Source organism: Asparagus officinalis, chromosome 1, assembly GCF_001876935.1.
Source record: "Asparagus officinalis chromosome 1, Aspof.V1, whole genome shotgun sequence".
In the NCBI taxonomy this organism is placed as follows: Eukaryota; Viridiplantae; Streptophyta; class Magnoliopsida; order Asparagales; family Asparagaceae; genus Asparagus; species Asparagus officinalis.
The window spans coordinates 9,903,191-9,916,636 of NC_033794.1; the positions used below are offsets into that span (position 1 = coordinate 9,903,191).

Below are 13,446 nucleotides of genomic sequence, written 5' to 3' on the forward strand. Positions count from 1 at the left end.
TCATTTTATGTTTTTTTTTCTAATTGTTTGCAATTTTCTGTTGGATCTATGATGATGAGATCTATGTTGGCATTCATGAAATCTTTTAACTTTTGCGTTTATGATAGTTTGAAGTAGTTTGATTATTGCCCTTTACCCAAAAATTTGATCTTGATCAATTGATTTCACATTTTTCTCATCTTTCTACGATGGGTTCTGGTTCATCTTCCTCTTTATTGGGCAAAATTGGATCTTGATGTGATTGTATGGATCTACTTTGTTCCTAGTCCTTTATTAACTTCATAATCTGTAATTACTTCCATGCCCAATTCAAATGTTTAATGATTTCTTTTTTTACTTATGCAAAATAATTCACTCATGTAAGTATTGATGGGAGAGTTGTGAGAAACTAATTGCGTTGCATGTTGGATCTTGAGACATTAATGAATATTGCTTTGCTTCTTTGATCTTAGACCTATGAGGTTTTGTCATTAGATCAAATTGTATGGTTTGATTAGTTACATCCAAGATGGAATTGTATTTCTTTTCATTTGTTGCTTTCTTCTTTAGTTATTCATTTTTCCAGTCATTACTTTGTTTACGTCTTAGTTTTGGACAATGTTTCTGGTTTTTCCTCTATTAATTGACATATTGTTATGTTGAGAAAGCTATGGTCTGTTTTTCTTGCTTAATTTATGATTATTCCGAGTTCTTATTTAATTGCAGAGTCCCCTCCTTGGATGGATCTAGTATTGATTGAGTCTACCTCAGAAATGAATTGGTGTTTAGTTTGTCCTAGTTCTTGGAGGTTATTGGTAGCTGATTTACACTGAGACAAATAAAGAAATATCGATTACATCAATGGCTTCAAAGTCTATTCAAAAACCCACCTCTCATAAAAATTTCAAAACAACCATCAACCAAACAGTAGAGGCTGGTTCTCAAAACCCTTCACCTTCACAAATTTCTAAGCCAAGCAAGTCAGTACCTATGCAACCAAAAGAATTGCCAAAACCCAGTAATCAAAATACACCAGAGAACACTGCCACTGAGGCATTAGACTGCGAAAAACCCAATTACAGTCCAAAAGGGTCTGCTGACACCTTGTCCACGTTATCTGATAATAATTCTTCCAAGCCTACTAGTTCTTCCGAACCTACTTCTGATGAAAGTATAAAACAGTCTTCTCAACAAGAAGATTCTGTGGAAGTCAATGAAGACCAAGAAATGAAAAAGTTTGAGCAGAACAGTGTAAAGGATAGCTCAGCTTCTGCTAAAGTTAGTGATGGAACCAGTAGCCTGACAAAAACCAGTGGAGGTGCTAAAATCAGCGATCGGGCTGATTTTAGTGGAAGTGGAAAGAGTAGCATGTGCCGACCCAGTACTAGCAGTAACATCAGTGATGAGAGCTCATGTAGTAGTTTGAGTAGCGTTAGTAAACCCCATAAAGCAAACGACTCGAAATGGGAAGCAATTCAAATGGTTCGAGCTAGAGAAGGGATTCTTGGTTTAAATCATTTTCGGCTATTAAAGAGGTTGGGCTGTGGTGATATAGGTAGTGTATATTTGTCAGAGTTGAGCGGAATGAAGAGTTGTTTCGCGATGAAGGTCATGGACAAGGGCTCTTTGGCAAGCCGGAAAAAGCTTCTTAGGGCTCAAACTGAGAGGGAGATATTGCAATGCTTGGATCATCCATTCCTTCCGACATTATATACTCATTTTGAGACTGATAAATTCTCATGTTTAGTAATGGAATACTGCCCGGGTGGAGATCTACATACTCTTCGGCAGAGGCAACCTGGGAAGCATTTTTCAGAACAAGCTGTAAAGTACGCATATCTTTGACCTGATCTCTATTTAATTAATATTTGATTTTGTTATATGATTATATTTTGCTCACTTGTCAACATGTTGTGAATCTTCTATATTCCTATGGGGCTTGCCTTTCATTCTAGGCTAGATTATGTATTAATTCTATCATTTTGATGTATTTTTTACAGCAAATGAAATGAGTGCATTCGCAAGAAATTGTAACATGCTCCAACTGAGGATAAAATGAGAGAACACCAATTAAGATAGTTTGATTGTTTATAAAGCATATTAACCATCAGGAAACTTGCCATTTACAATTGAGAACATGTTCTAACAGAACCATTAGATTACTGAAGCCTCTAGTATAATTCATAAACAAATGCAGTTCCACATTCAATCATTCTAGTCAGATGGCTGAGTTTTCCTTGTCATGTGAAATTGAATTCATGACAAAGGCCAAGATCAATGATTTTCTATTTTTAACTAACACAAATTTTCTATAGAAAATTAAAATAGATAGTAGATATTTTATGAAATATGGTTGAGGGTAAAATGTTGCTCTATATATGAGATATTTTGATGCCAAGATAGTTGTGCTAGGGTTAAGTTTGCGTAGTGCATGACCTGTAGGTGTATTGATGATGTTTTATTAACATTGGAGTTGATATCTGATCTGTGTAATTAGCTTTTACACAAGACCATTCAAATTTCGTTTCTATATCATTTCTTTGTTTCTTACACACGAAAAAGACAATACCACAGACTCATAAGTATTTGATTGCTCAAGGATTTGCTCACTTTAGAATTTTTGCACAAATTCTTGGTTTAGGGACGTCTTTATGATGAACCATGCTGGATATATACTATCAAAGATTCTTCTTTGATACTCTTAGATGTCTCCGACGCTTCACAAACGTGTCTTCACTTTGCTAGTGTTGCTTTGTAGTTTACTGTAAATACCCCTTTTGGCACTTAATAAATGATTGGAGCATTCTTCCAATGTTTTCCAACTCTTTCGACATATATTAGGCATTGCAACTCTTTTCTAAACTTGTTAAGGACTACATGCGTAAACCTAAATGAACGATATATACGCCCAGGAGTCAGAACATAATCCTAGTTTAGTAAGCAAAGTAACTACAATACAGGAGAAAAATTACCGTACATCACTTCATGGGGAACAGATATATCAAGAACAAGTTATCATCACCACCCTCCTCTTTACATTGACAATATTCTCCATTTCATCTCTATAATTTGCATCACATAGTCTTGATTTTAACCATTTCCCTCCATCCTTCAAATTTCAGGTTCTACGTAGCGGAGGTCCTTCTAGCCTTAGAATACCTTCACATGCTCGGCATCATCTACCGAGATCTCAAGCCCGAAAACGTCCTCGTCCGTGAAGATGGCCATATCATGCTCTCTGACTTCGACCTTTCTCTTCGTTGTGCAGTCAGTCCAACCCTAATCAAATCCTCAAACCCTAATTCCGACTCCTTTCGCCACACCACAATAAATCCCGCTCCAGTCTACTGCGCTCAGCCCGCCTGTATCGAGCCCCCCTCCTGCATCCAACCCGCCTGCGCGGGCCCCACAACATGCTTCTCTCCTCGTGGGCTCTTCTCTTCCAAATCAAAGAAAGACAAAACTAAGCCCAAGTCCAAGCCCAAACCTGAAATAGGTAACCAAGTCAGCCCGTTGCCTGAGCTTATAGCAGAACCCACCAATGCACGCTCAATGTCCTTTGTTGGAACTCACGAGTACTTAGCTCCTGAGATCATCAAAGGTGAGGGCCATGGGAGTGCAGTGGATTGGTGGACCTTTGGTATTTTCTTGTATGAGCTTTTGTTTGGTAAGACTCCCTTTAAGGGTTCGGGCAATAGAGCTACATTGTTTAATGTAGTCGGGCAGCCATTGAGGTTTCCTGAATCACCAATGGTGAGCTTTTCAGCGAGGGACCTGATAAGAGGACTGCTGGTGAAGGAGCCACAGCATCGGTTGGCATATAAACGGGGGGCTACAGAGATAAAGCAGCACCCGTTCTTTGAGGGAGTTAACTGGGCTTTGATACGGTGCGCAAGTCCTCCAGAGATCCCAAAACCTGTGGAGATCGAGTGGACTCAGACAGTAGCAGCACCTGTGGCTGAATCTTCTGGTGAAAAAGTTGCTGTTGGTGATCAGAAAGCACCTGATAACTATCTGGAGTTTGATTTCTTTTAGTGCTTGATCCTTCTCTTTAAATATGGAAGGTGTGGAGCTTCTTGTATCTTTTTCTCAGCATCACAGCAGCTTAGTTTTCATGTGGAAATGTTAGATTTCGTGAGGGCTGTTCTTTTTACGGGGAGAAATTCAAATTTAAGGTCTGTATTCCTCAATGAATTCTGAAATATTTTTAATCTTTACGATATGATTCAAAGATGGGGGCTTTTTTCTCCCTTGATTCATATGCTCTATTTGCATTCACAATGAAGTAAAGCAAAATCAAGTATTCTTCCCGCTTAAGTTTCTGTAAGAACATTGAAACTTTGTATTGGTTATTTCCATTGTGCTGCTTCCAGTATTGGAATTACTTGGGAGAGGAACACAATTTTAACTGTTTGTTACAAGAGATCAGTTATGTTTTTATTATTGAAAGAACTCCAAATTCCTCAAGTCCATGAGATTTGAAGGAACAATACCCGAACTTGAACTACTACTTTGGCATTAAATGTACACCTAAATGATAAACTTCGTGATTTGTACCGAGGATCAATATCCCTTAAATGCACATCTGCCATGGACCGCAATCTATATGATACTTTTTCCTCGTTTCTGAGGCACATAATGTAATAACCCAGATGAAAATGCCGAAATGGGATGCATTGAAGCTCACACAGAGAATCCAATATTGACAACACTTTTTATGACGAGTGAGATCTGTGATCAAGGAACAAAAGAATCAAAGTAACAGCAGCGGCAGCTAAAATCCAAGACAAAGACCTGATTGGATGAGAATAAGACCCTAGCCAGTCAGATTTGATCAAGTTGCGTGAAAAAAAAAGACATTATTGGATGCATTTGTTTAAAGATCGCGACAGAAGAAAAAAGAAGTGGCTACCATCTCATTTGCTTCCTTCTTTTTCTTTCTTCATTTGCGTGACGAAAAAAAAATAATTTTCACGAGGAACATTTTAGAGTTCGCTTCAAAGTTATTTTTTGCTTCAAGTTTCTCCTTTGGTATGTCACATGGATATTTGTAGGTAACTAAGAAAGTGGTAAGGTGCAACTTTAAAAATAATAAGATAGGAGCACACCCTCTATCATACTTCCAACCATACTACCTCTCTCAGTTGCAGTGCACGGGGCCCACATGAGATTTTAATTTTTAAAATCTCATTTGGATCCCGTGCACTGTAGCGAGAGAGATGGTGTGGTTGGGAGTGTGGTAGAGGGTGTGCCCCTAATTTATTATGAAACCCTCTAATATTACTAATTTACTATTATTATTTTCCATTACAAAATACCTTGTTGTTAAAAAAAATTGTTAAACTCTAGTTATATTCTAAAAACTACCCTCTTCTTCTTCCTCTTAATTTACTTTTCCTTTCTCGCAAAGGCAAGACATATTTGAAACTCAAAAGTTACACCAAATAGAGTCTAAAATCAAGGGGTTGAAGAGATTACATTGATGTTCTATTAATTTTCTATTTGTTAGTGGCCATAGTTGCCTGGATTTGATGTAAAGAGAGGAGAGATGGGTGTTGCAATAACAATTTATTTAACAACTGGTGGTGTCGTGACAAAAAAGTAACAGTTACGGGGTTTCATAATAAATTGTCAAACTTGAAGGGGATTTCCTAATAATTACCCAGAAAAAAAAACAATAGTGTATCTAAAAAAAAAAAAAAAAAAAAAAAAAGATAGGAGTATATAAATGCTATCTAACTTGAGATACTTAACCAATAGCCAATCTCTTACTTGAGATAAGAGTATGAAGTGTAAAGTCATGTAAACCCTTCAAGTGCTGTTTAACTTAAACCAATAGACAAGGGAATAAGTAAAATCTCTTCATCAACTGCTATGATTTGTTCTCAGGATCAAAATTGTAATTCAGGCCCCAATTCAATCTGTCACATGTTAAATCATCAAAGTATGTAGAACCATTATGAACAGTTCAGAATTTTACCACTAATTTACTTGGGGGCTGTTTGTTTGCGATTTGGATAAGGGGAAAGCCCGCCAAAAGTGCAGCTTTTGACAGGCTTTCCACCCAAATCGCCTCTAAATAAAATCGCCTCTTTTAGAGGCGATTTGGGTGGAAAGCCTGCCAAAAGCTTTTGGCAGGGTTTTGGCAGGCTTTCCAGCCCTTTCCCCCTAAAAAACCTCTTTCCAAACAGCCCCTTATTCAACCGCAAACAAAAGTTTCCGTCTCATTAGCAGCAAATAAATTCCCTAAATCACGCCGTACAATCACAAGAGGATTATCAACATAGTTCACACATCTATGAAAGTCTTTCAAACATTTCTAGCATAAATTAGACATAACACTGTGTACAAGAGTATTCATCCATACTGTATACAGATGTTTATCATTCCAACTAAAAAAAACATAAATAACAAAACTACATTGTTGGCAGGCAACTATGTTATTATTATTATTATTATTATTATTTTCTTACAATACTAAGTAGAGAATTACAATACCTCAGTAAGTATAAACTTCGAGTGATTATTATAGACAGACTTTATCCGCAGCATCTCACTTCAACTGCCGATAGCAACTATAGGCAACAGCGACAGAAGCCACAGCTGCAACAACAGCAAGAGCTGCATACGTGTCCTCGCGTTCCCAGCTCTGAAACCACTTGGGACCGCCACAAATCTTCCGAGCTTTACCCTTGCTTTGTTTGCTGCTTTTCTTAGTGACGCCATCTTCAGCCTTTTGCTCGTCTTCACAATTTTTTTCAAGTTTCTCTTCCGCCGTCCCATTCTGACAACAGCTGACATTACCACGGCCTTGGCAACATCCAGATGCCTCTAGTGCTGAGCCGTTAGCGATGCTCTCAGTTGCTTCAACTGGTCCTTGAGAAACCTTCTCTTGGGTTGTTCCATTAAGCTGAAGTCTGAGTTGCTGAGCTTTCTTCTGGTCCTCTTCTGATAAACCCATTTGGCCCCTGCGGTTGGATCATACAATGGTATTTAACCTTTCCATTAGAATTTTAAACAACAACATAGCCTCTATCTGAAATTTTTGGCTACATTATTCTTACTGTTCCATTCATTTCTGTCATAGATTATCCTCTAGTAAGTTAATTTCTATTAGAGGTTATCCTCCTGTAAGTTACTTATTAGTACGTCCTCAATTGCTTCCAACCATATTCCTTTAGGAGGGTATTTAGCAAAGCTTTTTTTTTGTGGTGGCTTTTAAGCTAAGCTTTTGCATATATCTACATATTTGGTAAAATTTCAATAAGCTAGCTTTTAAGCCTATTTAATAAAAGTTATGCTTTTTTAACTTTTTAAAAACAATCTTATAAGCTTTATCCAAATAAGCTAAGTTTAAACGAAAAAATAACCACTCAACCCAAAGCCATTAAAAGCTAATATAGCTTAAAAAGTTAAGAGCCACCAAAAGCTAACATAGCTTAAACGTAAAAAAAAAAAATCTTCTAAAAATAAGCTCACGGATCAATATCTGATTCTGATGAAGATTTGATAAAGATTTTATTAGAGTTTGATCTTATTCTTTGAAATCTTATGTTTAAGTTAGGATTTATTTAAGATTTGATTATGATACGTGCTTTTAGTTTAGTTAGAATTTTATTTGATTGCATCTTTTACTTTTAGTAGGTTTTGATTTGATTAGGATTTTAATTTCCTTTCTTAAATGTGTAGATGTTTTTCTTTTCTATAAATACGATGTATCCTCCATGAGGAAAATATGATGATGAATAATAATGGAAAGATCTTGAGATATGAAATCTTTTGTCGAGCATGTGAGTTGCTTGATTGGTGTGAAGACCTTAAGTGTAAAGCATATTCTCCAGTGTGGTGTGAAAGCTTTTGGTGTGATTCCTATTCTCTAGTGGGGTGCGAAGCCCTTAGATGTGAAGATTATTCTTCACCGGGGTGTAAAGCCCTTGGGCATAAAACATATTTATCTAAGTCCTCTCTTTTAGTTCTCCAGCTTTCGCATCAGAGCCCTCGCCGCATCACCCATCACTCCCCCAAACACCCTCTAGATCTACTCCCCTTTGCCACTATTATCTATAATCTTGTCACTTCACCTAACAATGCATCTAGTGGAATCCATTGTGCATGACTACATGATCAAACAATCCCAATTGATTCTTTCATTTTATCTTGATAGGTGAAACCTTTGGCGTCCTATGCATGTGAACTCATCCTTACCGATCTTTTAGGTATATCTAAAAGATCATCATAACATTCTTATTTCTACTATACTTTTTTCGCCCATGTCTTCTAATTGCACAATTATGATCCAATTGAACTTTACACTAAATGAAAGAAATACAGAATTTTAGTGTGTGTTCCGCAATAACCCCTTAACCATGTTAATTCCCTAACCATGTTAGGATTGATCCAGAGTGGGTGAGAGGTGGTCCAATCCTAACCTAGTTAAGAAAGGGAAACTAAACTAAAAGAAATTGGGCAAGTTTTTGCCAAACACAAGTCTAGCTCTATGAAAAGTTGCCAAACACAACCTTAGTACCTATGGAGCAAATTTTGGAATAAATATCACTAATAGCAAAGCATATTGTAATGAAGAAATCAACTATGCACTCTCATGCTAAAATAGCATGTAGAATCGTGTGTACACACAAACATTGTTTTAAATATCCCCGACATGGCCCGATATATCCTTTTACAGGGTTTGTCGCAACCGATATGATCTCTAAATATCATTCACCACTCTTTGACTATTTTGGGCGATATACCCCCGATATGGCCGATATGTGGACCGATATATCTTTTTATATGGCTTGTCACAAAACAACATACCGTGATTAGCAATTTTTGGGCGAGATATTATGATTTTTTCCTATTATATCAAATGACATTTTCCCCTAATAAACCAGATTAAATGTTGCACCGTTGACTTGTACTTTTGTTTGTTTTACAAGGTTGAATAGTGATCCTAAACATATATTATTTACATTTGATATGCTTAGATTTCATTAAGTATGTTCAAATGACATTTTAAAGCATTATACTATATATGCAAATATCCATTATGGCATTCCGATATTTACCACATATCCCCGATATTTCTCCGATATCCGCAATCCGATATAAATTTTGGTCATCCGATATTTTCACGATATCCAATATTTAAAACCTTGCACACAAATGCTCATATGTGGAAATATGGTTTCCTTTAGAAAGAATAAGCATTAAAGTTCACTATAAAACTGCCGGACATCTCATTAGAAACTCTACTTGAAAGAGGTTTATGTCCAAAGCAGATTAAAACTTTCATGTGGCAAAGGACAAATCAAGAGCATAGTACCTCCAAAGGTGGTCAACAATTTCTCCTTTCCCAATGTGATGTTCAAGCAGTAAAGGTACATCATCTGGAGTAACATATCCATACCTGCCCATACAAGCCCGATAACCAATAGTTACAGTCAAATGAAAGAAAAAGAGCAGATTTAACCAGAAAACATAACAAGGAATGCAACAAACACGTTATTAAAATTAAAAACAATTCGGATATTTCGAAGAAAGTTCTTCTCACCAATGACCAGTCACTTCTCCATGTGCATTTTGACTAAATATTATGACATTTCCTGCATACTTATGGCCACCAACATGCGAGCAAGGGCTCACAGACACATTCCCCTGAAGACCGCGTGAGCTTATTTCTTCCTTAAATTTGTCAATAAGAACAGGTCCGCAAACACCACACCTTCGATCTCGGCTTCCATGAGCGCAAACAAAAACATAGGAACCTGTTAGTACCTCGCCAGCACCAGGAAGCCACTCAGTCTCCTTTACAAGCACATCTTCGACAAAATTATCAACATCGAAGTGTGTCAAACGCCTGCCAATCAATGAAATACAATAGCATGCCAAGTTTTAGCAGGTGTTGAACAATTTACTCCGGAGCACTCAGTAAAAAGTTTATGATGTGACAGCTGACCTATATCTGATCATGTCCGGAAAGATCAGCACATCTCCATTTGATGACTCAGTGCCATCCTCTCCTTCACATATGGTCAAGCGAGTCTGAAGAGAGAGGAGAAAAAAAAAGAAAAAGTTAAACAGTCCTGGTGAATGAAACAAAATCATGATCCGAATCAATCAATAATAAAGAGCAGCATGCAATGGTCCAAGAATTCCAGAAAGAAAAACAAGTATACAGGGATGAAGAAACAAAACACTATACTTAAAGAGTAAAATAACACAAGTCCAGCTTCAGAAAGCACTAGCAGGAGCAAGTAATAGCCAATAGTAGCAGCATGCAGTATTAGCAGAAGCATGTATCTGAAGGAACATACCTGATGACATTAGTTGATGGACTCATCTATCTGTCCTAAGCATCACAATCTCTCAAAAATTTGATGCTCTTCTTTTTTTCCTTTTGTTTACCGATATACTCTGCTTCTCAATATCAATTCATGCATCTTTCTGCTTCTATTTTATGTTGTTGAAAATTCACTATGACCCAAAAGAAGAAAACTCATAATAATGTCTCAGAACTGAGCTTATTTAACCATACATACCACGTCTACTCTTGAACTTCTTTAACCATATGCCTTATATATTCTTGTTCATGAATATTTATAAACCCAACCAGGCTATACCCACTATTGCGAACACATGATCCAACCACTCCCATTAGTTGATCTATGAGAATTCCACAAAAAGATAAGCTAGGAAAAGTGATTTAGACACAATTGAGCTATGGATATTATTCAAAAGAAGTTATAATTTATGAAATTAGATATGCTCTAAAAAATGGAAACTGACACTTATAGAATCTAATATCTTTAATTGAAATTTGGAATCTACTGGAACATAACGTGATAGTATAAGTTGGCAGATGTTAAATAAAATTCTGGAAATTAAAGAGCGTGTACTGATTGGAGCATCGCGGACCGTGACCTGACAATAGCTTAAGAGTATAAGAATAAATGAGAAATGCAAAGTCGTACAAGTCATGATGCAAATTTATGATCCAAACAACAAAAGCGTGGAAGATAATAACACAGATAAGTTTAAGAAAAGAAGTGAATGTCTACAACTCAATTTTGATTTTCTTTCAAGGATTTTGGTTGACCATCGAAGATGCTTACTTGTGAACAAACTAATTAAGAGTTAAGGAAGAAAAGGACAAAACATAGTTTTCATTAATTTTGAAAGATCTTATGATAGTCCTCTCATAATTGGGAGAAAAGAAAAAAGGTGTGTAATGGTTATATATATGCCATTAAAGACTACAAATGATGTACTAGCAGCAAACAGATACCGGAGATAAAAAAAATACTCAATATCATCATAGGTTTGCATCGATGATTCACATCTAGTCCTTATCTATTTGCACCAGTGATCAATGAACTTTCTAGTAATATTCATGCTTGTAGATGGTATTTCATAGTTGATGAAATGACATAGTTTCATAACAAGAAATGTGAAGGAAAGCCTTGGATGCAAAAGACTAAAAATTAGCTTGACAAAAGTTGAATATATGAAGTATACATACAATGTTAGGATTAATTTACATATGCTCAAGCAATACTAGAGCTTATCATTTTAGCTACTTTGGATCATTGTTCTAAATATCCCTGATATAGCCAATAGATAGGCCGATGTATCCTCTTATAAAGTTTGCTGCAAAATGATATGGGCTCAATATCTTTTACCCCTTTTGGTAACTTTTGGTGATTGTCCCTAACATGGCCGATATGTCCTTTTATATAGCTTGTTGCAAAACAATATAGTTCTGCAAAATTTCTTTTATATTTTATAGCAAAAATTTTAGCCCTATGAAGTTTTAAAGCAAATTCTAGTAGGCCGTTTTCCCTAAGTAAGTTTCTATAATTAGTTAATGATCTTAAACATATATTAATTACATTTTTATATGCACAGATTTTATTAAGTATGCTTAAATTGCATTTTAGGATATTATATTATATATGCACATCCTTCGATATGGCACTCCGTTATTTACTATATATTTATGATATTTCCCCAATATTTGCAATACGATACGGATTTTGACTGTCCAATATTTCCTCGATATCCTATATTTAATACCTTGCCTAGGATTAATATATCAACCGTGATCCTGCAATTAAGGATGTTGTCCATATAAACAAAGTTGGTTGACGTACGCCGAAATGAACATGTAGCCAGGCTTTGAGTGAGTTAAAAAGGATGTAAGAGTAGTTAAATGTAACTAACATAAGAGGTGGTCCTTAAAGGAGTGAGCAGTGAAAAACAGGCATGTATCCAACCGCAAATATTCAGGACAAAAGCTTTATGATTGCTGTAATAAAACACTCGTAAAAGAGCTGCGATAAATCTCGGGATTAAGACAAATCTCTCCTAAAACAGATAATAATAAAAAAGATTTCTATCCCTTCGATCCACTCGCACACAAAATTCCAATCAAAGAATAGTCTTTTATCCTAAACAAATTAGCCCATTAACATATAAACATTCCATCCAAAACTCCAACTTCATCTCACAATCAAAACAAAAGCTAATAATAATAATAGTAATAATAACTAGATTTATCATGCCTTGTCCTCATCCAAAATCACGTCTTGCCCCTCTTTCCTTCAAAAAAAAAATTTTCGCTCCAGTAATTAATTCATCCAGAATCCGAAATCGAATCTTTCACCCCTCAAGAAGCAAACAAATAGGAAATAACAAAAACCCAACACCCAAAAACTCCTCACCTTCTTCTTGATATCCTTGACCCGACTCTTGAGCGCAGCAGCGAGCAACCTCGGGAGCCGATCAGACTCCGACGCCTCCACGTGCGAGGGCCAGACCCCAGGAGTCTTGTAACAGAGGAAGAGATGCCGCTCGTAGATCTGGACCGTGCCCACGAGCGAGGCCTGGCCCATCTCGGCCCGCTGAAACCCGAACTCGGCATCGTTGTTGGTTGTCTGCTCTGAGGAACTCAAGATGCCGCCTTTGCTGTTGGTGAGGCTGTTGGAGGCGCTGGTGGGTTGTGGGTTTGATGATGGGTCGGGTTCGGTTGAGGAGGAGAAGGTGATTGGGGACGAAGATGGTGGGGAGATCGATGATGAAGCGGTGGGGTTCTCCATTGTTTTTGGGTTTAGATTTGGTTGGGTTCGAAGAGAGAACGGTGATTGGGGGGACTTGAGAGAGAGAGAGAGAGAGAGAGAGGGGAGAAAGCAGCGGGGATTTTTTTTGCTCTTTTTTAATAAGCGCCTTGATTGACTGGCTACTGGGGAGTTGGATTCGATCACTTTGAGGCCTGTAATTAGTTCTTACATACCTTATTCTTTGTGTTAATTGCGGATACACCTCGTGTCGAATTGCCCAACAACAATTTTTCAAAACAGTCTCACTTTAGTTTTTTTATTTTTAAAATCGACCTATTTTTTTTATTTATCAAAACCGACTCGTTTTTCGTCACGTCAGCCTAATCACCCTCCTAAACAGTCGGGGTTG

At 36.9% G+C, this 13,446-nt stretch overlaps 2 protein-coding genes across 2 annotated transcripts in view; one reads left to right on the forward strand and one right to left on the reverse strand.

Moving 5' to 3' along the window:
* Positions 1 to 4,240, forward strand: part of LOC109849023 (serine/threonine-protein kinase D6PKL1-like) — a 4,513-nt gene extending 273 nt beyond the window's left edge. The window contains exons 2-3 of the mRNA XM_020418793.1: positions 706 to 1,808; positions 3,102 to 4,240. Coding sequence (XP_020274382.1) covers positions 841 to 1,808; positions 3,102 to 4,014 — 1,881 coding nt within the window. The 5' untranslated portion in view covers positions 706 to 840 and the 3' untranslated portion in view covers positions 4,015 to 4,240. The remainder of the gene's footprint in view (positions 1 to 705; positions 1,809 to 3,101) is intronic.
* LOC109849035 (altered inheritance of mitochondria protein 32) lies at positions 6,277 to 13,183 on the reverse strand. The gene is made up of 5 exons (XM_020418804.1): positions 12,702 to 13,183; positions 9,938 to 10,023; positions 9,533 to 9,838; positions 9,305 to 9,388; positions 6,277 to 6,947 (listed from the first exon to the last, which is right to left on the reverse strand). The coding sequence occupies exons 1-5, from the start codon at positions 13,074 to 13,076 to the stop codon at positions 6,533 to 6,535; spliced, it is 1,266 nt and encodes a 421-aa protein (XP_020274393.1). The 5' UTR covers positions 13,077 to 13,183; the 3' UTR covers positions 6,277 to 6,532.

What these genes read in the sequence shown, in the direction of transcription:
- LOC109849035 (XM_020418804.1), bottom strand. Translation starts at nt 13,076, where the DNA reads ATGGAGAACCCCACCGCTTCATCATCGATCTCCCCACCATCTTCGTCC. An exon ending in TCAAGGATATCAAGAAGAAG is followed by an intron (nt 10,024 to 12,701) that starts GTGAGGAGTTTT and finishes CTCTCTCTTCAG; the next exon opens with ACTCGCTTGACCATATGTGA. An exon ending in ATTGTTGACCACCTTTGGAG is followed by an intron (nt 6,948 to 9,304) that starts GTACTATGCTCT and finishes ATCCAACCGCAG; the next exon opens with GGGCCAAATGGGTTTATCAG.